The 25,853-nt window shown below is 39.5% G+C and overlaps 1 protein-coding gene across 1 annotated transcript; it reads left to right on the top strand.

Annotated features, from left to right (window-relative positions):
• Positions 1 to 3,844: 3,844 nt before the first annotated feature.
• On the top strand, positions 3,845 to 25,822 carry LOC137256232 (neurogenic differentiation factor 4-like). Its single transcript, XM_067793956.1, has 2 exons — positions 3,845 to 4,039; positions 21,981 to 25,822. Exon 2 carries the CDS (start codon positions 21,986 to 21,988, stop codon positions 23,078 to 23,080), a length of 1,095 nt encoding a protein of 364 aa, XP_067650057.1. The 5' UTR covers positions 3,845 to 4,039; positions 21,981 to 21,985; the 3' UTR covers positions 23,081 to 25,822.
• The last annotated feature ends 31 nt before the right edge of the window (positions 25,823 to 25,853 follow it).

Below are 25,853 nucleotides of genomic sequence, written 5' to 3'. Positions count from 1 at the left end.
GTTTTGCTTATATTCTCTAATTTGGTAAACTGGCTGATTGGTTGCTTGTCTGGAAGGCTGACACGGGGCTATATATTGTTTTCTTTGGGTCTGGAGGGTGATTAGTTAAAAATACAAATATATACCATTGGAAAGGTGTAATGATATTGTATTTACAAGATTGATAATATGCCAATGATGAAAGCCAAGGAGGAGACAGATGATTAAGATAAATGAAGGGAAAATGTGACAATTTATTCCATTCCTTTGGAAATGTTTCATCTGTATGGATATGTTACTTTTTCTCATATGCTTTGGCATTGGCTAGTGGTATGCTCACAAACTGGAACATCCCCTACTTTTGTAATGGTATATATTACTGTAGATCACTTGTATTCTTTAATATTAAGGACTTTCTAATACACTTGTCAACCAGCCCATAATCATTCTAGTGTAATAGCCGGTACTACTTTTACTCGGAAACGTTGTGTGATTTCCCCATCAACCGTTAGTGGCCAAACGGCCATCCCCAAACAAACTGGCTCTCATTGATTGCCCGCCCAACACATCCAGATGGGCGACCCGTCCCTCCCATTCCACCTATTGGTTGCTGTGGCTAAACTTGACCTTTACACCTGGGTCTTCGTAGGGGTGAGATTGAAGAGGGACAATTAGTCCCTTCCTGGGGGAATTACCTTTGATGTGTGAAAGATGATCACTATGTATTGTGGGAATTGATAGATTTATTAAGTGACTGGTTTTATTTCTAGAATTGGTGTTTAAGAAACCTGCATGTGGTCCGTATTGCTAAAGCGTGTTTCGCGGTTAGACGCGCGTGCCACTGGCTCTCAACGTCCCTGAACGGCTCGCATAATTGCAAAATATCCTGATATACCACATCTTTCATTTCCTAAGTTTTAAAACTTTATGTAAATTTATATTCGAGAATTTCATCCCATTTAAGACCACCGACTGTTTTATCAAGCTCATTTTGAGTGAGAAAATATAGGTTTTACTACGCTTTAAGTGGTGTTTGACAAATATAACGGCGGGGGACGCCAGCAATGTCTTCACACATTAGAAACATATGGCGAATCGAACCTGTGTCCTCGGCGTGACGAACGACTTTAACTACGTGGTTACCCCATCACCATGCTCATTTTGAAATGAAGAATAGTTGTACAGATTGATATGATCCAGCATATAGTTTACTCATATGGAGTGACTAACGAGGTAGTGTTTTCAGCATCCATGACACATGTCATGGTATCCCGACTACGTAGATCTATGCTCATGATGCTGATCACAGGTCTGTCTGATCCAGATTCGATTACTTACAGACGCTATATAACTGGATTACTGCTGAGTGCGGCTTTAAACATCAACCAGACCGAACACTGTGCCGCAAATATACGGGTAGAGGCATCGAACTATGCAATGACGACGTATTTCCATTAACGCTTTATGTATGATCATAGCATTCAACCCTGTTGCTATGTATCCCTGCTGTTAACAATTTAACATAATTTGGAAATCACAGTCCAAAGGGTGGCACTTAAAATTTTGGTATACGCTCTGTAATATACAATCCGAAGAAGCACGCGCTGTCTATGCTCTCCAATGTACGATCCGATGGTACTGAGTGGGTTAGTCAACTGGTCAACTATGGTTTATCATTGAGTCACGCAGATGTTTACATAGTATATAAAATCTTCTGAATCACATAGATGAAACAAATGCCCGGCCTTTTCTGACCAACGAGACACGCAGAAGTCCATAAGACAATGCATATATAACATATATCTCTATATACACATAGTTAAAAAGGTGAGATTTGTAGATTTGTAAAGAAACGGTGGGTGATGTAATACCTTACGTTACAGTAGTTTTCTTCAATAACACTGCAGCAGCTGAGGGATATACTGGGTTATCACAGTCCATAATAAAAATGGTCTGGTCGACGAGAGTCGCCAAGCTGCCTTTTGCTATAACACGGACCTAATATCGGAATACATTTATTGCATTTCGATAGAAAAAGGACCTCTACTTCAGCTGCATTGTTCTTATAATATTTACATAGCCGTTGCTCAAGAGGGTTTTGGGTCGTGAAACCAGAGGTAAAGTTCCACATCGTAGTTTGGCCACGGTACCTCGTGGCGACCTATTGAAAATAGTGCGGACATATGTTGATGCTGAGAGAGAGGTCTTAAACAGCCTGAACTGCTTTAAATGTACTAATTAAAAGACGCAGTGTCCTTTCAGTAGCTTAGCGATTTCCTTTGCAGTGAAATCAAGATCAAGGCGTCCCTGTAACCACAGTCCAAGACATTGATAAGCGTTACATTAATTAATGTCGTCATTGTGCCACAAGAACATTTGAACTCGGGATTTCCCATAAAGAAAGGTCTATAATGAACCATTTTGGTCTTCGAAGCTTTAATCTGCAAACGCCATCTTCCACACCACTGATTCACTCAGTTTAATATACACTGGAAAGAATCTTCGTCTCCTGCAACGAGTGCAGTATCATCTGCGTAAAGAAGAATACTGAGCATAAAGTTTGCGTTGATCTGAACATCCCAATTCAGCTGACTGATTTCATCCATTAAATCATTTATAAGTACCGAGGATAATGTTGGCGACAAAACACAGCCCTGTTTAACACTACTGTTTACAGAGAAATCTGGTGATAAATATACATTAGCACTAACACAGGATTGGGTATTATTATACAATGATTTTACTGCAGAGAAGAATCTGCCACTAACACCAAGTTTGACAAGTTTATGACAAAGACCATTTCTGTTCACACGATCGACCGCCTTCATAGCATCGATATAGCAGACGAAAGTGACATTTTATGACATTTCATCGTGAATAAGGTATTTAGCAATATTAGAGTGTGTGATTGATTAGAGGGTTTCGCCGCTTTTAGGAATATCCCAGAAATATCACGGTCGTAGACATCAGAAATGGGCTTCACATATTGTACTCAACATGGGAATTGAACTCAGGCCTTCGATGTAACAAGACATTGTTTTAAACCACCCACCGTTCCCGATATAATCATAAGACATAAGACAAAAACATGTCAAACAACATCCCAATGTCAAACAACATCCCAATGTCGAACAACATCCCAAGTTCCATTGTAAGAGAACTATGGATCATAGGAAATGATGTTAGTCCCCCAAGATGACAGACATTTGCATCAAGTATTGCAACCAAATAGTTAAGTTATCATTCAGACAATTTGTGAAGTACATAATTTACATACTTTTAGATATTTAGAAAAAATAGATTATATTTTATATATATTATATAGTTATGAAAGAAATAATCTGGAGGACGGCGCATGTCTTTGTTCTTTGATGTGATTTGATTTGATTTGATTTGATTTGTTTTTGTTTTCTGTTGTTTTTTTCGGGTTTTTAATTTTATTTTTTTATCTTTTAGCAGCACTGAAACAATGAGAGAAATCGGACACAAAGAACAACTGGAAGACTGAAGACGTGATAAAATTATAAATCATCACCAGAAGCTACCACATCCTGCCCAAAGCAAATCTTTGTCTCCGGGTCGCTAAATGTCCCTATAACTCACAGGCAGGACATCATTTTCCCCCAGAACATTTGTCATTAACGGAGTTTCCATTCCGTTATCTGGTTATCGTTACAAAGTGATCTTACCGACGATGTTCAATACAGCTCCGGCTAGCGGCGGAGGAATACATGGCCTCAAACAGTGACAGATGCGAGGTAGTGATGCGGTCGTGGCGGACTAACTTCTGAAGGAGTATGTAAATTTGCATAATAAACGCTTGGTGAGGTTGTGAGATATAAACGAGAGGCGAGTCCTATGGATTAAAGTTGCATTGATAAGGTTACCTCTCGCTAGCCCGTTGTTAAAGGAGACAGTTAACGCCGTAGCGGAGGCACACGGATATAGATTAATATTTATGGCAGGAACTTGCACTCTGCTTCGGGACTAGAAAGTTTTCGCTCTCAGTATAGCTCAAAACACTGTGACATCTTTTGGAGCAAGTTAAAAACATATTAAGGTACGTGATATTCGTTTCTTCAATATATACCGATTTATGACATGTGTTTTAATAACTGAATGACTTGTCACAGGTTGACGAACACGTTCGAATTTGATTTTTTAACGAATTAGGACGAAAATTAAATATTTTTATTTTCATTTTCCATCGGATAACAAATCCAATGTAATTGGGCATCTAAAACTCTGCCAATCTCATGTATGTCGAGTTGTCATGTAAGTCGAGTTGTCATGTATGACTGTTGTCATGAGAAGTGTTGTGAGGCAATATGACCCTGAATGAAATGTTGAAATCGGAACATTGTCTCAAAATGAGGAGATTTATATTATTTAGTGCTTTATTATTTTATATCAATGTACGAAAATGGGTATGGGTACATTCAGACAAAACACTTAGAAGAATGGTCATTTTCCCATTTTCATTGTAATTGTAATTTTTTCATTAGCAATATTTTCATATTTTCAAAATGTGAAGTTCATGAATAGCATGTCACTAATTAAATGCAGATACAATGTATATAAGTTTACAATAAATTATAATGTCAATTTCAATGTTAATTACTTTGATAATTAAACACCCATCTGAATAAATTTGTACTATCTTATAGAATTGTAATTTCAGCATTGTTCAAGTGAAATTATAACGTTATCATTCGCACGCATGAAGCATTATCAGAGCTACCTGTTTCTTGCTGTCGTGTGACTGTCAAGACAAATTTTTAAGATACAAGTTTAGTTCTGTTTTATCCACAATTTGTCACTGAAGTTGCAGCAAAACCGTCTTTAACAACACTAACTGAATACCCACTTGCTGGGTAGTGGCAGCGTAGTAGTAGTAGTAGTAGTAGTAGTAGTAGTAGTAGTAGTAGTAGTAGTAGTAGTAGTAGTACGGGCAGCGATGCACACAGCGTCAAGCAGAACATGCCCCCCGCGGTCACCGAACAGCGAACCCTCTCTAGACCGTACCTTATAAATCCGGACACTTCGCCTTCCGTGTATGTCTTCTGAAGAACAACAATATCAAACCCAAGTGATACAAGTATGAAACTATGACCCCTTAATCCAAGTACTTCTCAATCTGTACGCTTCGCGAACAGGTGTAAGCGTCATAATAAGTACTACTTCATGACTGAAATGGTTGATATTTTATTTAAGAAATATACTGAACAGCATAAGAAGCGCAACTCTGTTTCTTGTCCTGTTATTCGTATAAGGGAGAGAGTTCATGGACGGCACATAAATATGATGCTCCTCGGAATGAAAGAAGTAATGTTCTTAGATTACCTCCCTTACTTTATGTTTGTTTGTCATATAACGCTACATAGATCCATGCTTATTAAGGCGACCGTTAAAAAAGCGAGCCTCGTCCAGACAATCCGGTGACTGTTATTCCAAACAAGGATACAAGTGCAAAGAATGACATAGGCTGTGACAGATCGATCGCAAATGAGTAAGTGAGTTCGGTTTTAAGCCGCTTTTAGAAATATCCCAGGAATATCTATGGCCGTGGACACCAGAAATAAGCTGCACGCTTTGTACCCATCTGGGGAGTCAAACCAAAGGCTTCAGTGTGACAAGCGAACACTTTAACCTCAAGGCTAGGTCACCGTCCCGAGATTCGATGTGACTGAGACTGGTTTTACAGAGACAATTTTAGACCGATATTCAATATCATAAGCAACTCTCCACGTCGTCGGGGTAACATGACGCCCAACCCTGTCACTCAGCCAAAGTCTCCTTCAGCATCTACAAGGCTGATCAACTACGACGGCGGGCAATGACTGCTGAAGGCCAGTTATAGAATCGAGCGAGTGAGTATGATGTTACGCCACTTTTAGGAATAACCCACCAACATCATGACTAAGGAAAACCAGACATGAGCTTCACACATTTGGGGAATCGAACCCGGATCTTCGGCGTGACGAGCGAACGCTTTGCCCACTAGACTAACCCATCGCCTCTCCAGCACCGAAAGATCACAGGGTGGCTACACGATATACGAGCTTATTACGCACAGTGACGCAGGCTTATTCCTAACTCAAAGGGACCATTAATTTGTGCACTGTAGATCCATAGTTCGTTATATTCATTTAGACTAAAACATACAGCTAGTAGTCGTGACCCCGAATAACGGTCGTTATATCCCATCGTTCGTTATTTCCATATGGGTACAATGTGTGAAGCCCCTTTCTGATCTCCCCTGACGTCACATTAATGGAATGTTGCTGAAAGCGACGTGAAACCATACTTACTCACCCCACATGGGTGCAATGTATGAAGCCCATTTCTGATGTTCCCCGCCGTGATGTTGCTGGAATATTGCTAAAAGCGGCATAAAACCAAACTAATTCACTCCCTTACAAGTTAAAAGTAAGTTCGTTATAAGCGTAGTTTTCTAGAATTACAACTAACGAGATTGTGTGGAACGTAAGTTATGTAATCGCAGGACCAATATTCGTACGTACGTCCCAGCATCATTTGAAGATTGTTTAAGAACGCATGCATTGGGCCTAGTAACCTTACACATAAAAATACCGAGTGCCTCTTGATAAACTTTCCCTGGCATTTCAGCTGCAGTGATGCAGGATGGAGAAATCGAGATCGTGCGCCATGCACAACATTAAATCACGATACCAAGAGAGATAAGTGATGACATGATATCAAACTGACTGATAACACACTGAGAGAAACAAATAAAAGATCGAAGAAAAATTCAAACGGCACTTTAGTATTTCCCAGTTTTCATCACCACAGCGTTATTCAAAATAGTAAAAGAACGGTTGAATATTCATGTGACCCTTCGTTTATTTCTCTCAGTTTAGTCTAGTCCAGTAAAACACACCGTAGTATTCCTGTAAGGACGTTTTTAAGCAAAATAAGCACTGGTCAGAACGTTATCCTACCAGCCCCGTGGTGTCTTTAAACGTTTACCCAGATTCTGGCTTAATACTATGTATATTCTCTCACTTCCTACAACAGAGGTAATTTGATAACATTTTCCGCAATGTTAGATGTAATATTCGTTTCGTTTCTTTGTCTTCTTCAACAGAGAAGCGTCATGCCTGTTCGGCATCATTGAGAGCAGCTTTTATTTATTGGATGGCATAATCCCTTAAATTTCTCCCGTAATCTTTTAAGTCCGCTTAATCATCCTGAATAGATGTTGTGATGTAATTCATCTGTCCTAAATTCGATCACCGTGTAATTCATCTATAAAATCCCCCGTGCCAAAAATCTACTCAGATCCAGTTTCAAATATTTGAGAAACCCGTTAGAATTGTTGTTGTCTTCCGTGTTGGCGGCTTAGACCACGCCATATGTGCACTGAAGAATCAGCTCCCAATTAAACCAAACGCAGAAAAGTCGCCCTAACATCGCGACTCAATAGTCGGCACGCGCCCGGACCTCGATCCGGTATTGTCTGCGCGTGCAGTTCTTTGAAGTTGCCGATCACATCTGTCCGGTTTTTACGAGTGATTTCTCGTGTTATGATATATCGCCGTTATTGACGACTGGGTTTAAATCATGTTAAAATTTCATATTTTCCTTTACTATGTATGACTAGTCGGCTTTGTCAACATTTGTATACCATTTTTAATTATTTTGATGAAGAAAACTGATTGTGACCTACACAGATATAAGTTTTAAGCACCCGTTTATCAATGATATCTTGACTATGAATGTGCATATATAAATAGACAAATACCACATCCCCATTCTTTGTCTACAATATCGATAATCTGATTATGATATTTACAAAAAAATGTTATGTAACATCACAACATATCAAAGTTTGTATAATTAAGGCTAAATAAACAAGTGAAATGTTTCTCTGGCATCGGCGCGTCACTTTTATTTGTGCGCGTAACAATTTTTTATTGCCATTTAAAAAATAATTTTGGCCGCCTCCCGATCATCCATTTGTCCAGTACATGTATAAGAATGAGGGTCTGCAAGAACGAGTGTGACTGAATCTACAATTCATTTGCACATGCAAAACTTCCAGAGATGTACTTCTAAGACACACACACACAAAAAAAAATACATCCCACACCCACTCCAGCCTAGTCATTTTTTTTCTATCAATTTTGTATTTAAACTTATTATTCCCCTCGTCGCTTTTGAAAAAAAATGTGCCCGGGAAGCATTAAGTTTTTGTATGCTGCGGGAAACATAGCGAGTTCTATATTGAGATATATGGGTGTCTAACAGGAACTGTAGTGGGTCACGGAGATTCGTTCTTAGGAACAGTACTTGCTGTCCGCAAAACAATATATGAGCATGTCAAGCTTGGCTTGTGTGAATTAAATTTTGACCCGTCCTATATAAGTATATAACTGCCCGACATAAATGGATGTTATGTTTGCGGAGAGCAATGGTACAGAATGTTTCTGTTCAGTGTGACACGCTTTGAAAATTCGTTAAAGGGGACAAAAGGCAAGCTGAATCTTAGCGGGTAAAGGTACAGCAATTTTAACGCAAAGTTATCTCCCCTAGTCCTGTCGGGATTCGATCAGTGGTTTCATGATTCCTGAGGTTATTAAACACCATGCCGGCCCAGTGGGTTTCTCCCCTTTAGTTAATCTCAAATGCAGCGATATACTTGAATTTGTTACTTTTTGTTGTTGTTGTTGTTGTTAGGGTTAACTCTATATTTTAGCACCTAGAGTTTTATGATTTGAAGTTTTAGATACCTGGACACAATATACCGAATATCGTCATAGTGTGTCATTGCAGACTGACGTAGAGACCACAAGATAGCACACAAATTGTTACGTATTTAAAGACAGTTGAGCGACTGGGCTATATTCAGGAATCGACATCACATTTTGATGGTACCAAATCTTCAGGTGAGCGTATCATGCCCCGTTAGCGGCAAGGGTCACAAACACATGCAACGACAAGTAAGTTGTACACTAAAAAAGCTACAAAAATACGAACATAAATGCTACAAATTCAAATAGGACACCTGCTCAAGTAACAATTAAACAAGATTCATTTGATGGACTTTGTAAATAGGATTGCTGGGAAGTTTGGATATGGTCTGAATCTTCTGGAATACTCGATAGAAAAAGGAAATTGTCCAAGCAAACCAGGGTCCCGTAAGCCTAAGATCTCGTAGCCCTTCCCATAGTTTCGTACTTCCTTTGTTACGGTATAGAAGGTGCGAAAACTACGAGGAAAGTTACGAGATCTTAGCCTTACGAGAGCCTTGTGAAACGGTGTCCAGTCCTTTTTCACCATATCGAGCTCCAGGCAGGGAAACAACATCTACTATATGATTACTTTTTAATGACGAGGTCATTGAACTGAACCACTTGTTTACAGACTACTGCGATATTGGCAGCTTAGACAGGGTACGTACACGTATCACGCTGACTTCAGAATCGCAGTTCGAAAGTACGAAAACGTTAAAACAATATTCGTGGTTTAAGAAATAGCAACAGCATCAAGTCTCGTGAGTTCTACTGAAGGTCCACTGTTCGCAAATGTATATATTAATGCCATGTCTTGATGAAATTGAACAATGTATGTTTACATGTAAATCCTCATATTAATATTACAATGGTCCTGTTTGGGTTTTGTCAAAAGTAAGCCAAGACAGTGATTTTGTGGAATAGGAATTGTTATCTTTTACTGCGCTGGACATCAAAATGAGTATATTGATGCTCTCTGCTTACTATTTATTGTGTTTACAATATATGATATTTCAGTATTGTAGAATGTGGCCATTGTGCCCTCCAAGCCTTGTGTCTTTTCTACGTAATTCGCGATAAGATCGATAATCGAGAAATGCTCCCACGACAATTGTCTTCTAATTAATCCAAGTGAACAACACCGTCACTGTGATGTCGCCTCCCAATACCCCGGCAGATGGGGCTCATGCAAGTAAAATAATTTACGCACTTGAAAATAAACAGAGTAAAAAGTGTCTTTAATCATTCATATTTGCCAGGTCTGGTCCTGAGTCACTGGTACCAGCTAATGTCACGGGAAGCTGGCCTGAATAATGTATTGTGGTGTGTTGCAGGGGGGTCCTCTCTCTCCTTCTCTTTTAATACTGAGATCAATTGTTTTCTTTGAAACGTATTAACATAATCTAATCCCGTTGGATTTGCTTTATCGTACTTTTAGCTTAATATAGTTTTTGCTACTATGTATTTTTCGTTTATGACGACTAAACGTAATGATGATAATTTGATACAAAACTGCAGTAGTTCTTAATGACTGCGGTTAGTTTACTAATGTATCGGACTTAAAGGTATATATATCATTTTACAGTTCATAATACAATAATTATTTGATTTATATGTCACATTTGACAACGTAGTGAATGTGGACATATTACCCTCATAAATATGCTTTGTTTTCGAGTAATGAAAGTGTTTTAATAACGACTGAGAGGATTAAGCTTTTCATGACCCAAATACTATGATGGCCAAAGCTTTTTTTAAAATACTTCTCAGGTCAATGAACGTAAATCAGATATCATTATTATTCTATAGCAGGATGAGCATCAATATCAGTTTTAATACACTGGGGTTTTTTTTAGAAAATATAGAAATGTAGCACTTTGACAAAAGAAATTGAAGGAATGAAGAAGCGCGATTTTATCCTTTTTGCCCAATTCAAATAAAGCCGGTTCTATCGAACGCATGTTATTAATTCATTTCACAAGGTAATATCTGTTTTAATGTACAGTTGTATCAAAACAAGGGGGGTAATTACAGTGCGTCTGAATGTACACGCTGGCCCTAATGAATCAGACATTGTCAAAAGAGTCCCATGGGGATTCCCCGTCTGTCACGTGACACAAATCGGGGCTGACTACAAGAGCCTGATTAGGTTTGTGAGACTGGGGCTCTTTGAGAGGGGCTATTGTTTTACTTGTCCCGGCATTGTCCCGCCACGAGGCGTGACGCTGAAACACTCCTTAAAATCAGGGGAGGCAACTCATGCATAACTAATCAAATTACCCATCAGCGTCAAGAAATTAGAGTGTTGATTGAATGATCCGGTACACCAATCAGAGGAATCTATTTAGAACGTTTGGCTATTGTCCCCAGCTTTGCTCAATTTTCATTTAACAAATGATAAACCTAAAACTCAAGTGTCTACTATAAAATGGTAAAAAGCATTGTCTCCGACTTAAAGTCACATGCAACCTAAATAATAGCGTATGGCAAGTCCCAGTAAAGCCTTCTAAAAGAAGAAAAAGTTTGGTTTGTTATGAATTCAGAGGCCCACAAACATCGGATAAGATGCGGCTGATGTATTTAGTTAGTCGGATTGTATGTATCCTTCTTGCTTTACACCAGTACCGAGAATCAAACCAGAAAACTGATTTGTTGTTAATCGAACTCAGGTTCCCGAGTGAACACTTGTACCACTGACCTACGCGTTTTGAGTTTGAACGGTCTCCGAAACGAGACCTGATTTTAGAACTAAAATATCTCTCAAAAACAGTTTCAGAACAGAATGATCTTTCGATAAAGTACGCCACAAGACCACGGCTTAACAGCTGCGGACAATGAAAACCGCTATTCAAGAAAGCCTACTTTTTTTGTTATCTTCTGGAGCAGTTATATTTATCCTTTGAATCAACTCAGAAAGAATCGCCACGATGACAAATAATATTCGACAAGATTCGGTTTGGTATAACTGGTTCCAGTGTTTATTGTCCCGTCTGATAAAGTAATAACACTAAATGTAATTTGATCGATCGTTAAAAAACACCAATCAATCAGCTGATACGTGCACTTCACGTGTTGATCGTCCCGTGAATAGCTTTCTGTGAATTTGGAAAAGTGATAAACAAAAAGTTCGAAAATTTTATTAGAGTTAGCAAGATTAAAAGTTAATTATACTAATGAACAGAATCGATGTCACTGAAAAGCGCGCACGCGACGAACAGGAGCCGAAAACCGGGGCAGATGGCGTCTAGTGGTTTCCGCCAGTCACGTGCTATGACGTCATCAAATATTGTGTCATACACGGATAAATAACGTTATGAATAAAAATATAATAAAGTTTGGTTTTGGTTCCCAAGTTTTTCCTAGTTCCCACATTCACCTACGTTACATTTGTGGATTTAATCCTACTTAACGAGGCAAAAATCTATAATGGATTGACAATCCTATCGTTAGCAGTTACCGCAAGCGTCAGCCAAGAGGACTGCAACATTATAGGCACCGCGGATTTATATTGAACTTTTTCTCCTTTTCTCAGGTGTATGAGAATATAACTTAACGCTTAAAGAAGTACGTGAAAAACATGACATTAATAATAAATTAAATGTCAGTGATCAAGTTGAGCTAAAAGACGCAGTCATATGTGTAACTACCCGAGGTGTATCTTGCGTTGAGAAAATCAATACTGATAAATGAATGTATGTCAGAAAATCAAAACTGATAGATTAAAGTACATGTACATGTAGTGCTATAGAGGTTTAGGACATGCTAAAGGTCATTGTACTTACATTGCTAACTGCACACAGACGTTTGGGGAGTGCAACATACATGACAGAAAGCTGACTGAAAGAGTTTCCTTGGTCGGAACAACATTTCAGCTTTATAACTGCTCGCCATTTTGTCCTATCAAACACATGCCAAACTGGAAGAAAGGCCGAACTGACGCATGGCTAGTAATTAAGGGTTTGGGTTATAGGTGTAATTACATGTACAGGTATTGACAAACTGGGGATCCTGGTTAGATCGGGGATTCGAACCTGCTTTGTACATACGAAGGGAGGTAATTCTGAACAGCGAATTGTAGCGCTTTACGTACAATGGCACATTCTGTCAAATATGAAGTGACTTACGGGAAAGGTGTCTATGAGATGGGAGACATTACCTGACCATAAGCTGTATCACACAGTTGGCATGGGACAAACTGTCCTTCTGCATTTAGCAATTTTAGACAACAGACTGTGAGGACTTTGCAACCGACATTGCATGATGACGTCAAACAATTACTTTACAAATTTCTTATAGAAATGTTAGTCTATATCTAAGATAGGTTGGCTGAAATGCTTTCTAAAATCTTTCATTCTTTGTAATTTTAAATTGCTTCAATTATGTTGTAGTTCAGTTACCTGTTCACCGTGACAAAATGTGAATCAAAGAAAAAAGAGAATTTGTTCTAAATGACTAAAGTGCCCCTTCTCCTTTTGTGTCATTGTACCAGTCTCCATGTACATTGCTTGAAATATCTGGCTTGGAAAGTTTATTTTAAAAGAATTCCTTAAAACGTTGGGTTTTTTTAATCAGCTGATCTACTAACCTGTCAGAAAAATGCCGAGCAAATACCCGTGTAGCCAAATCCAAATTTGGGAACGATTCGGGAACCGTTGAAGCCTTCTGAATGAATGCTTGCTGAATGATGAAGAAACTGTAACTAGTAGTGATTTCTGGGCCCTTGGAGAGATTATGCGTTCGCTAGTCACAACGAAGCACTGGCTGAAATATGAAGCCCATTTCTGGTGTCCCCCGACGTAACATTGTTAGAATACTGGTAATAACAACTTAAACCCCATTCACTCACTGACATGGTGATTACTGAAGATTTCCTCGAAACTGGTCAATGCAAAGCATTTATATGACAACTGATCTCTTCAGCCCTTTCCTTTTATTTATCGACTATCGGACTGTAAATCAGTTCTGATATGCATTTTATTTTTATCAAGTCAGTTCCAATTTTCTGATAACCTGTTTAGCGAAACAATTGCTCTTAAAGGCTAATGCATTTTTAACTTGAATAGACGACTTCAAATAAGGCTTCTTGGATCTTGAAAACGTGCTCGGCCTGCCAATTATCCCGTGTACAATGCCTCTTTAATGTTAAGGAGATCCTGTCTTAAGACGGTTACAGGCAAGTTGATCTGGGTGGAGCATCGAGAGCGTAGTATGTAATCCCTGAACAGTTGTCGTATGTGTTTGGGTTCTTCACTGCCGGAGTCATCATGGATTACGGTTTCGCATCATCATTTTATAAGCATCCTTTTGTCCAGGAATCTATCCCCTCACCCACCCATCATCAACTTCTTTTCGAATTCGAGAAGTTGGGGTTAGTGATTGTTGTTTTACACCGTGTTATTATAAAAATTCCAGCTACATCACTGCTGAGAGAGTGGATGAGTGAGTCACTTTTAGCTATATAATTGCAGAGGGGACAGAAATAGGCTTCACACACTGAAACTGCGGGGGGAATCGAACCTGGGTGTTCAGTGTGACGAGTGAACGCTTTAACCACTAGGCTACCCCTTCGCCCCTCCTGGTTAGTAGTCATTACCTGAAGCGACAAATACAGATCAGTCTAGTGACTGCTTTGATTGCACATGGACAAGTGTGTATCGTTGCTCATATCAAGCACTGGTTTCTTGGATCAAAGGTATTTTCAGGACTCCATAATTCAGTTGGAACAGAATACACAATTTCAACTATAGGTGTGGCTGTGAGTGAGTTTGGTTTTACACATCTTTTTGCAATTTTCCAGCAATGTCACGCAAGTAGCCGAAGACCCCGATGGCAAACTCCAAAATTAAAGTTTTGCAAAGGACACTATATAACATTGGTTATATAAGTCGGCATGGGACGTTTATCGGTTGTGTCATTATCTAACCAATCTGAATGCTCCTTAAATCACACACACACACACACACACACACACGTACACACACACACACACGCACACGCGCACACACACACACACACATATGAGAATATATATATTGGAGAAAATTATTTAGGGATATTGATATTTTTATGGTTAATATTACAATAGAGCGTGGTTGGTATTGACGACAGTTAATGATATCCTCTTGGCTACCCCTGTCCCTGTAGTTGAGAGGTAAAGGAATATGGGTAAATTAAAATGGGTTTGGTTGCAATGTGTATCTTTCATATCGATGTTCAGAAATCGATCGATAATCAAACTTGATGCTTTGGATGACTGCGGTTCATCGGTTTAAAGTGATTTTAGTTACTCAGAAAAAATATTCACTGGCCTGACTACCGCAGCATATTGCTGAACGGCGTATTCGCCATCTTACCCAAGTTAATAGTTTCATTGTTACTGGTTTTAATAATCTCATGGGAACATCAAGTTCGTGTTGAAGATAATTTGTATCAAAATGAAGAATTCCACTACTCCTTAATGAATATTGGAAACAGTCAGATTTCATCTAAAAAAGCTAACACTACTGTTACCTCTTTCCGGTTCGGCGAAGAGCCAGACACGCAAACATTTCGTTAGTTTTAACAAGCTTATTACACACCGGAAGTGACAGCTTAGTGGTGCATGCCGGTACGACCTGTAACGGTACCTCGGTCAACAAGGCGTGGGGTGGACATTACGGTAACATTATTCTTACAACTGGTCACATTAACCGGTATCCGATCATCCGACCAGGTCATGGGGTCTTCGGTTTGGATGGAAAATGCTAAAGAGAGATGTGAAATCATGACCTCCCCAACACACTGAAAAGACGATATATTGGCTTGAAGTCGACGTTGGACGTTTATGAGTTGTATCATGTTCGGACCATATCGGATTCTCTTTAAATCATATAGTTGTGCATGCTTGGTTTCTACGAAGGTTCAGCTTGAAGTGCATTGTAGATGGTGATTAAAGGGTGGTGGTTAAAACAATGTTGATATTAAGAGTATGTTTAGATCACCTCATTCACATCACTGAGGGACATGCTCTAAGCGCATACAAGTTCATTATGAACATGACCTCTCCCACCAGGTACCCATTTTCTCCTGGGTGAACAGACAATTTTGAACAAATTCACTTTCCTTAGGTGAGACCACATGCATCAAATGGGCTTCGATCTGGAGGGGGATTAAAGTCCTAGAAAGTTAAACTTACCCATACAAAGACTCCAACGTTGCTTAACTTCAACTGATTTGTTACTGTGCTTTAGGCACAGGACCACTCACCACTACAAATAAACGTAGAAACATTACTAGGAATAAACGTACAGGCAATAATCTGAGGCCAGTTTATTAGACTGGAATAGTGTCGGCTAGAGCTCTGGTGCACGTTTGTGTCTATGTCTGTGTGTGTTTGTTGTTGTTGTTGTTGTTGGCGATGTTGGTGGTGGAAGAGGTGTTGTCACGGAGACATATATTCAAACCGGGAATAGACGACCGAGAGATTGATGTTATGAGCAACACTCCCACTATCCCGTCGGTTAGCGCTCAGGTGCACGTTTGTGTCTATGCCTGTGTGTGTTTGTTGTTGTTGTTTTTGTTGGCGATGTTGGTGGTGGAAGAGGTGTTGTCACGGAGACATATATTCAAGCCTGTAATAGACAACCGAGAGATTGATGTTATGAGCAACACTCCCGTCGTCGAGGTACGGTGACGCGCTGTTAACCAGTCGTCAAGTCTTATTAAAGTGAGTCGGTGAGTTTAGTTTCACGCCGCACTCATCAGTGCTCCAACTATAAGGTGGCAGTCGGCAAATAATTGAGTCTGGACCTGACAATCAAGCGATCAACAGCGTGGGCATCCACCTGATCCTATTAAAGGGGTTGTGGGGTTACCAAAGGGATCATGTCTATTGATCGTCATCCATAAGACCCGTTTCTATTCCCCACAATGCCTAAAACCATTTTCTGGAGTTCACCCATGAATTTACTACAGAGCGGCATCAAATCATACTCACTCACTTTATATACGTAACTGTTTTCATATGGAGAAGTAAACTAATTAAGGGCCATTACTGATTCAAACTGATACAGGCGACTGTTTTATTTAAAAATATGAATAAAAGTGGGAAAGAACATTTTTCTACTCACGGTTATTAATACAATACAACTTCTCATGAAAAGTGTCTCTTGAAATAAATCACTTTAAGGGCCTGTCTCTTAAGATTAACAACACTGGAAGAATGAACAATCTCAAGTGTAATCAAACAGGTTGATGATACGGACAGCCAGCAAAATCAATCAGAAGATATCGATCCGTAGTATCGATGTTTGTTTTTCTCATCTCCTGCTGTGCAGAGTGGAACTACCAGATCGATGGTCTCAATTTATCACCTTTTGTTTATTAGCATTAACAAAGCTCCACTACGCTCAAGTCCTGAGCAAACCATACTCCCGGGAGATTGTGGCATTTATATGACTTTGTGAGCGGAGAAAATGCTTTGAGATTCTGTTTATGATCGCTAATTGGCTGAATGGTCGCAGCGTTTTCATAGCAGGTTTCATAAGTGCGGTTCAGGTGTTTTATTAAAGATGCGGTCAGTTGTTTAAAGGGGGAGTGGTTTGAGATGCAAGGTGTTGCTGTTTTTCATTATTATTGCAGGGAGTTACGAACAGCAGCATTGACAACTAAAGCCGATTTGAATTAAGTCATTTGAACACTGCTCTCGTTGTCTGATAGCCGACAATTAATGATGTTTGATCTAGCAATGTGTGATTACCTGAAATAAACAAAGATGTCTGATTTTACATGTAGAATATTACATCATCCAAACCTCATCCTTTTCGCTATAATTATGAGTTCTAGCTTATATTCTGAAGTTTGGGATAACCTCGCCCTTTGTGCCACTGTATGAACTTCCAGCATTGTAGCGTCTGAACCAACCCAAATTGTCTGATCGACATTAAGGAAGTTAGTGAGGTAGTCATAAAGTGACGAATCTAACTAAACGGGACAACAGAATCTACATCAAAACGTGGTTCCAAGCAATAAACAAGAAGTTGTCATCCTTTGGTTTGAGGGGTTTTTTTTCATTTTGTGGATGTTTCATATATTGATTATCATTCATTTGTTTGGAGCGACGCGATTTCCTAATTAATTATATGTTGTCAGCCTGTAATGTTTTGCTCTCAGTACTGTCCTGTTTGTGCAGTCTTGTGCGCCTTCTGTGTATGAGGCCTAGCAAGATATATATATACATATACAGAAATGATAGATGCTAACACCGTTATCAAGTAAGTGATGCTTCCCCGAAACGTCGCATATATTGTGATAAAGAAGTTGTATATCGACAGAACAGCAACTCCTAATCCCCTACCGACACTTTTTGCCATGGTAATGCCTAATCCTTAATGGATTATTAAATTCTTCCTGTCAATAAAGCGAGATGGTTTAATAACAGCACACATGATTACACAATGCCTTTTAGAGTGTGGTCAAATGTAACATATGTTATATTTGGGATTTGTTATATTCTGGAAATCGTAGTGCCTAAGCGGTAAGGAAGATGACTTTGTGCACTAGCGATTAGGTGCCTGACTTTGAGGGTGTGGGTTCGAATTCAGGAAGGGAAACATGTCATAGCTGGTCAGCTAGGATATCTGTCAAGTAGAGAGTATTTTTTCAAGGGCCATTTATTTTCTACAAAGCAGGTATTTGCTGTATCTGAAACTTGTGGGTGTACTGGCCTTAGAATTGGTCTTCGGTAACTGGTGACCATGGTGACTGGTGACCATGATTGTCGTAAGATGCGACTAACGGGGTCGGATAGTCAGACTCGCTGACATGACTGGCACGTGTAGATCGACGCTCGTGCTGTTGATCACTGGATTGCCTAGTTCAGACTCGATACCACCGGTGACTGAAAAGAAAACCTAAACGAACTTTAAAACTGTTTTGATACTGAGTAATCTCCCTTTCAGTTAGATTTTGGACTGTATGTTTACAACACGGATATAATGAGCGGAAGACAAAAAAGATAAAAGAAAACGTAACACGTTTACAGACAAACTGTTCACAAAAAAGAAATGGGAAAAATACCCACATATAATCGCACTCTCTTGTAAATTTAAAGCCTATTTACATAAACACTATTCATTCAAAACTTTTGAATATCCCTTCATTTCATTCTGTTAATTTTTATGCACAATGTGCTTATTTTGGAACACTAAGCAGACGGGCAAAATGTTAAATTGTATCGTGCGATATTTTATTTTTAAGTTCTAATCTCTTGAAACCCGAGATTCATGCACAAGCACTCGATCAGTCAGTGTGGGTTTTGACTGTGTTCGTCCTTTAGTCGTTAATATCTAATTACTATTCTCCTCTTTATAACCTAATTAAACAGTATCATTAAGAATATTTACACAAGACAAAATACGCGCACAAAACTTGAAAAAGCTTGTCGGCAAGAGTAATTGTCCCACAGGGGCTTAGTATCAAAGGGAGACAACTACTACACAGGTGCTTGTTAATTAACTTTGGCGCGAAACCCGAATAATGCAAATAACAAAAATGAGAAATTTCCGTTATTCACTATATGAAAGGGAGATAATTGATTAAGGAAGGAATTGTTACGCCATGGTGTAGAAATACCTCTCGTGACAATGCACCCGCCCCAGCCTACACAAAATGAGATGAACTCTTTTCCTTTACCCTCCGCCTCCCGGCCTTAACGCAGCACGTGCTCTATTCAGCGCACCCAGTGAGGCTTGGCGAGGACAATCGCCTTGAAGAACAGCATCTGTCGGGGTAGCGATGGCCAAATGGTGGCGCGTTTGTGTCGACACAATATCCACTCCGGCTTATCATAGGTTATATAAAAGTACACTTGCAAACCCAATGACACAAATTTACATGAACTAGAAATATTTTTGAGTCAGTGTGTTTTTTTTGTCTTTGAAGGGAGCACTCTGTTCAGTGGAACTCCAGAGGCTCCTTTCAGGAAGCAACCATTACAAAGGTTAACCTGAATTCCCATTCTTTAACATTGCACGAACGTTAAATCAGTGACTTAAGATCACCTCAAAGATTTGTGAAGGGGAGACCCGGAACAATATGAAAAGCGAGTTGGGCTGTATTATATAAAATAAACACTTTCAACCAGTATCGATACAGGAATATATAGATGTAATACTTCTTACAGAATAGCGATATTTAGAATCGACATCGGAACGGTAATCCGATAACATTCAGTACTCTGCATCGATTATTGTGACAATGCGCTCCGTGATCAGGGGTTCCTTTCACAAAGCAGCCTATACTATGGTTAACTTTAACTCCCATTCTTTAACACTGCACAAAGGTTACCTAAGTACCTTAGACATTGCACTAAGGTAACCTTAGTATCAAAGGGAGGTAACCTTAGTGCAGTGTTAGAGAATGGCAGTTAAGGTTAACCTTAGTATAGGCTGCTTTGTGAAAGGAGCCCCTGGGGAAGAATGCAGTTACGATTGTTTAGAGGTGACTAACGGGATCGGGTGGTTAGCCTAAAGATCGGTCCTCACGGAAGACTAGATACATTTATTCACAATCACAAGATACTAAGATACTGCTGAGTGAGACGTTGAACCAAAATAAAATCATGTGCACCTCTGCATGACTTACTCAATATGGAACCCATGACAAAGTGATATATATTTTTTAAATTATTACATGTTTATGATGAAATATGACGATGAATGAAGTACATGCTCCAAGTGCACGAACACATATGTACCTACATACCTACAGAACAGTACGCTAATGGAAGTATACACGCACAGAGGATATGTAACACCTCGGCACTGTACGACTTATGTTATTTTATTTTATTTTATTTTATTTTATTTTATTTTATTTTATTTTATTTTGTTTTGTTACGTTTTTCAGGTAGACGTACATGTTCACTTATATCATGTAAAGGTACAAGTTCAAAGCATACATGTAAGGTTTATAATACACACGTATAATTTTACAGAGTCAATAAACGTGTTACATGTATGTCGAAACATTTACCTATTCAACAGCTCGAAACAACATGTGTAAGTTGGACCATAGTTGTACGAAGTAGACTTCCCGGTCACGGCTACGCATTGTATTATGCATGACAACACCAATCAGAGACCGTTACGAGTAATTTTATAGACCGCCGCTGTGATGTGTTTTACACGGTTTTTAGCAATATTCCAATGATATCGAAAAAGATATGTTTTTTGAGACGTGTACTTTTCATGCTTTAACATACTAATTTGTTCTTGTACCTCACCAAATAAAATTGGGTCTTTTCATTAAGTGGCTCTTCGAAGCGGTATGACGAAGATTTTATGGATTAACGACTTCTTTATTGTCACTAACCGATATTTCGGTGTAGATGCTAACACTAATTGTCAGTCCGTAAGCTTCGTAAATTTGTATCCATTTCAATAATCTTAACAATACTGAAAAGTTACTATATCAAGTAGAATGATGACTTATTAAGCACATTCCCTGAAACATTAGCATACACCTATGAACGAAAATATCTTTCAGTCCAGAGTTCTGTGGGAAGAGTAACGACACGTAACGACAATGGGAGTTGTTGATGTAACCTTTGGTTTGTAACATGGATTTACAATGTCTTGTTCTATTAGTCTTAGGATTAGTATTGTATGTTTTAACAAAATATTGTAATCAGTATTTATTATAATCATAACCATTGCAAAATAGCCACTGGCTCGCCAGGCCGTGGCTAGTAAAATCCCAGTCAGGCCATCATATCTCCACAGTCACTGGCCCGACTGGCGAGTGAATTTTCATGGGGTTATTGTACAAATATTTGACCCTCTCCGACTTACAATACCCTCTTCTCATGCACGATTACGACCTGATAAAATAGTTCAGAATATTAAAAGTTTAATGATGAAACGCATGTCATGCCCACAATATCTTATTCTCAATATTTTTTATAAGCTATTGTTTAGTTTCAACATTCATTCTAATTTGTCGGGTAGTAACTTTCGGTCGTAACTTGCTGCAAAATTTGGAAACTATTTCGCTCACTGATTATAACTAACCTCTTGTTATACCAATCATTGCAACTGTAAGCTCGACACATGGAAAGGACATTTAACCGTTTGTGTCTTTTCTGTGTATACAACTATAATGTTTCAGAGGACAAAAAGGAAATATTGTTCTGTGAATGATTATTATACTAAGACAAAGGTATTTCATAGCATTGTCATTTTAATAAATGTTTTATGTCAATTCCAGACAATATGCCAATCAAAACAACAACCATTGACCTGAAGATGGACGACGACTTTGATGAACCGCTCAGTGACATTGACCTCGACCTTGACCTTGATGAAGACGATGACCTTGATGATGAAAGTGAAGGTGAGGATCGCCCTGACTCCACGACGGACGACAAGGATGGAAAGAAGAAAGAAAAGAGTTCCAAAAAGAAAGGAAAGAAAGGCGATAAAAACTCTGATGAGCCTCGCGTACCCAAGAAACGAGGTCCAAAAAAGAAGCGGATGACTAAAGCTCGTCAGGCGAAATTGCGTCTTCGCAGAGTGAAGGCCAATGCACGCGAGAGGAACAGGATGCACGGGCTGAACTCTGCACTGGATGACCTCAGAACGCATGTGCCATGCTACTCCAAAACTCAGAAACTTTCGAAAATTGAAACTCTACGTCTTGCGCGGAACTACATTTTCGTTTTGGGTGATATACTGAAGAACGGGGTTCGCCCTGATAGTGTGACGTTTGCCAAATCATTGTCTAAAGGAATGTCCCAGAACACGATGAACATGGTGGCAGGGTGTCTCCAGCTCAATCCACGAACTCTTCTTCCTGAAACCCCCTACCCCAAACCTTACCAGTTCATGTATGAAAACGCGAACGACTTCAGTCCTTCCATTGGAAGTGATTCCTTTGCTCCAGCTTTCCCTTCCATCACAGACCATGGCATGCCCTGCGGCCAGCAGCGGCACCTGTCTCCCGCCCAGTTGTCTCCCTTCCAGCATCCCGCCCATGTCAATGTATCTGTGTCCAATCAGGTGATGCCGTATAACTCCATGCATCAAAGGAACAGTCACCACGGGGGAAACAGAGAACCATCCCTCCCGACAGGAACCATGACGTCGTCCAACTACATGCGCTGCGACATGACGTCGTGCGAGGCGTATCCGTCTATTCAGCATCCGGGTCACGGTTTCGGGGAAGTGGTTGTGGACAGCACCCAGGACTGCAGCCAGTATGTCCTCCCTGAGGATCTCGCAGATTTCCAGCCAGAACCTGTCCTTGAACACGAGTTGGGGGTCATCAGTTCTACCAGTGGTTTGTTTGACGTCAACGTATCCGGCTGATATGACGTCATAGTCGCGCCCTCATCAACCAGTCCCTCCACCGCATTCACATCTTTGTAATTCAAAGGTGAAATGTTCTTTAATTGACAAAAATCAGGCGGCAAAAATTTTAGCAATAATCAGACACAATCTACCCCACACTCAATAATTAATATAATTGCGCATGTTCCATACTCGTAACTTTCCGTGGCACTCGGAATTGTGCGAATTTAATTCACAAACACTCGCACTACCCCGTACACATTCGTGACCCACTCGTGTTATTCCGGGAGAAACCGAACCTTAGGTTACGGAAAAGGGCGAGTGCTGACAAATGTGGTTTACATTATAACGACAGTTTCCGCAATAGTCCGCGTTGCCCCGAATGGTTATATGTACTTGATTTAAAATGTTATGTGAGTGATTACTGCTGTTCAATGCATGGTATAATCAAAGATGTTTATTTAATACCCAGTGTATATAGACACATTAAGGATCCTTACATTACTCGATGTCTGACAAGTGAAACATGTTTTGATTGCTTTATTTTTGCAGGTTAGGCAAGAAGCCTTACTATTTTTTTCTACGGGTTGTGCAATAATCATATTTACAAATCTGTTTTATTTCCTTGTCCCATGACAACTTGTACTATGTAGTGGTGTTGGTAGTGCAGTAAGGACTATGTGTTGTGACTCCTTCCTACAGAAGGATCTCATGGACATACATGTACATAATTATTGTTAGTTAGATCACCTAGCTGTGCCCAAACAATAATTGTGCAATATCTCCGTATATCTACCTAGAATGACTGAGTTTCTTCCGCTTTGGAGGAAAACTTCAGGGGAACTCTCGTACAAGGAATGTAAATCGGGCCTTCGGCGTGACGATCGATGGCTTTCAGCACTAGGCTACCTCCCGTCCCTGGATGTAGGTTGGCTATCAGTGTATTGCATCCTGTAAAGTCAAATCAATTCTTAATGAGTGTTATTTCTCAGTTTGGGACATGGGGCACAGTTGTCTGAGGAACTGCGGTGCACGGGGCAGAGTTGCCGTCATTGAGATTTCCAGAATCCTATTAACCTGTGATCAAATATACTTTCATATGGTGTGTGGTTTAGTCAGAACCTTTTGTTTCAAAGTTCAACGTCAAGTACACCTGACGCAACTTCTGACGCCGTCCTTACATAACAAGCTTAACGCCATGTTATACTGCAAACATCTTCGACCTGTACAATATCATATCGACTGTAGGTAAACAATGTCAACGGTGCTATGATACAAAATACACTTAACACAAGAAGATTCCTGAAAATCTAGATTTATTATGGTGTTCAAAAGTAAGTGAATTAGGGATCAATGCAGTATTAAACTGCGTGTCGGCTCAGAGTGGGAGGAAAGCTTAAAGAGCATTCGTTAAGTCAGGTTTCGAACCCACAATCATAGATTTCTGGAGCGCCTAAGGGAAGCAACTCTGCAAATTGCGGAATAAGTGCGGTGTCTTGACCACTCAGCCACTTCTTTAGACTAACGCTAAGTCCCTGAATATGTAGATTTTGATAGTAACAAATAAGCCCATTTAAATTGAAAGGAGATCCAGTGAGTTTGAGATCCTGAACGTGAGGGGTTCTATACTTGCTTCATTTAGCATTGCAGGGAGGGCTAGGCAGTAGGAAAAATAATGTGGTTCAGAAACTGTGAGACAGACCGGGGAAATCTAGACTTCCTTCATTTAGCGCTTCAGCATTAGGGAGGCTAGGCAATAGGGAAAATTATGTAGTTAAGGGACTGTGAGACAGACTAGGGAAATCTAGACTTGCTTCATTTAGCGCTTCAGCATTAGGGAGGCTAGGCAATAGGGAAAATTATGTAGTTAAGGGACTGTGAGACAGACGACCCCGTCTTCCTTCGTATTCAACAAGGAACAACTCATGAAATCTGAACTACTATATATACATGAACTGGTTACAACACAAACGTTATGACTGTCAAAAATTTAGCATGTTTAAATTACATGAGAATAACCTGTCACATTCTTCATCTTATATGTTCGTGTAAAGAAATATGCGTGCCTTACATGCCTTAATGAGTGAAGTATATTTTAAAATCAATAAAAATATATTTTAGAAAATTATATATTCAGTCTTATTCGTGCAATGTGAGTGTTTTCTAGTCAGCACACAATTAGACGGTTTACTTCATATATATATATTTATGTCTACAACTGGCCATATTGCCTTACCCATTTGTATATTGTAAACGAGTGCTTCGTTTCACATTATCTGGAAATTTGAAGGACTTAATCTGGTTTATAGTATCAAAGTTATCAAAACAACTTGATAAACATATAGCTGATAGAACATCCTAAACGCTTTCTTTGAAGCCTTTAGATGAAATTCGGACTCATTCGCCACCACCACTCCCGACCTTCCACTACTTGCTGATAAGGGCTAGTCACGGAAGGACCCGAGAGGTTGCGAATGATACTGGATTGTACACCAGCCGCCATTTTCGTAACTATTAGCGTGATGTGAGACAAAAATGGTGTCGTTCACAATACGATGTTCACGTTGCTAACGCTTCGTCATTCATGCCCCTTTATCATTTTGTGGCTGTTTATAACCAGACCTGCAGTGATATGAATATGCATTTTCGTCAGTATTGAGAAACAACCAGTATTTGTGTGATTACAAACTGCTGATAGTGATTGTTGAATAGTTAGAACGTCTTCCTATTATTATGATTTACAATAAAACATACCAATGAGCCACGTATTTTGTTTGTGGTTTATATGCTG

This window comes from Haliotis asinina, chromosome 11 (assembly GCF_037392515.1).
Source record: "Haliotis asinina isolate JCU_RB_2024 chromosome 11, JCU_Hal_asi_v2, whole genome shotgun sequence".
In the NCBI taxonomy this organism is placed as follows: Eukaryota; Metazoa; Mollusca; class Gastropoda; order Lepetellida; family Haliotidae; genus Haliotis; species Haliotis asinina.
Note: the sequence above shows the minus strand (reverse complement) of the source record. Positions and strands in the feature narration are given on the sequence as shown.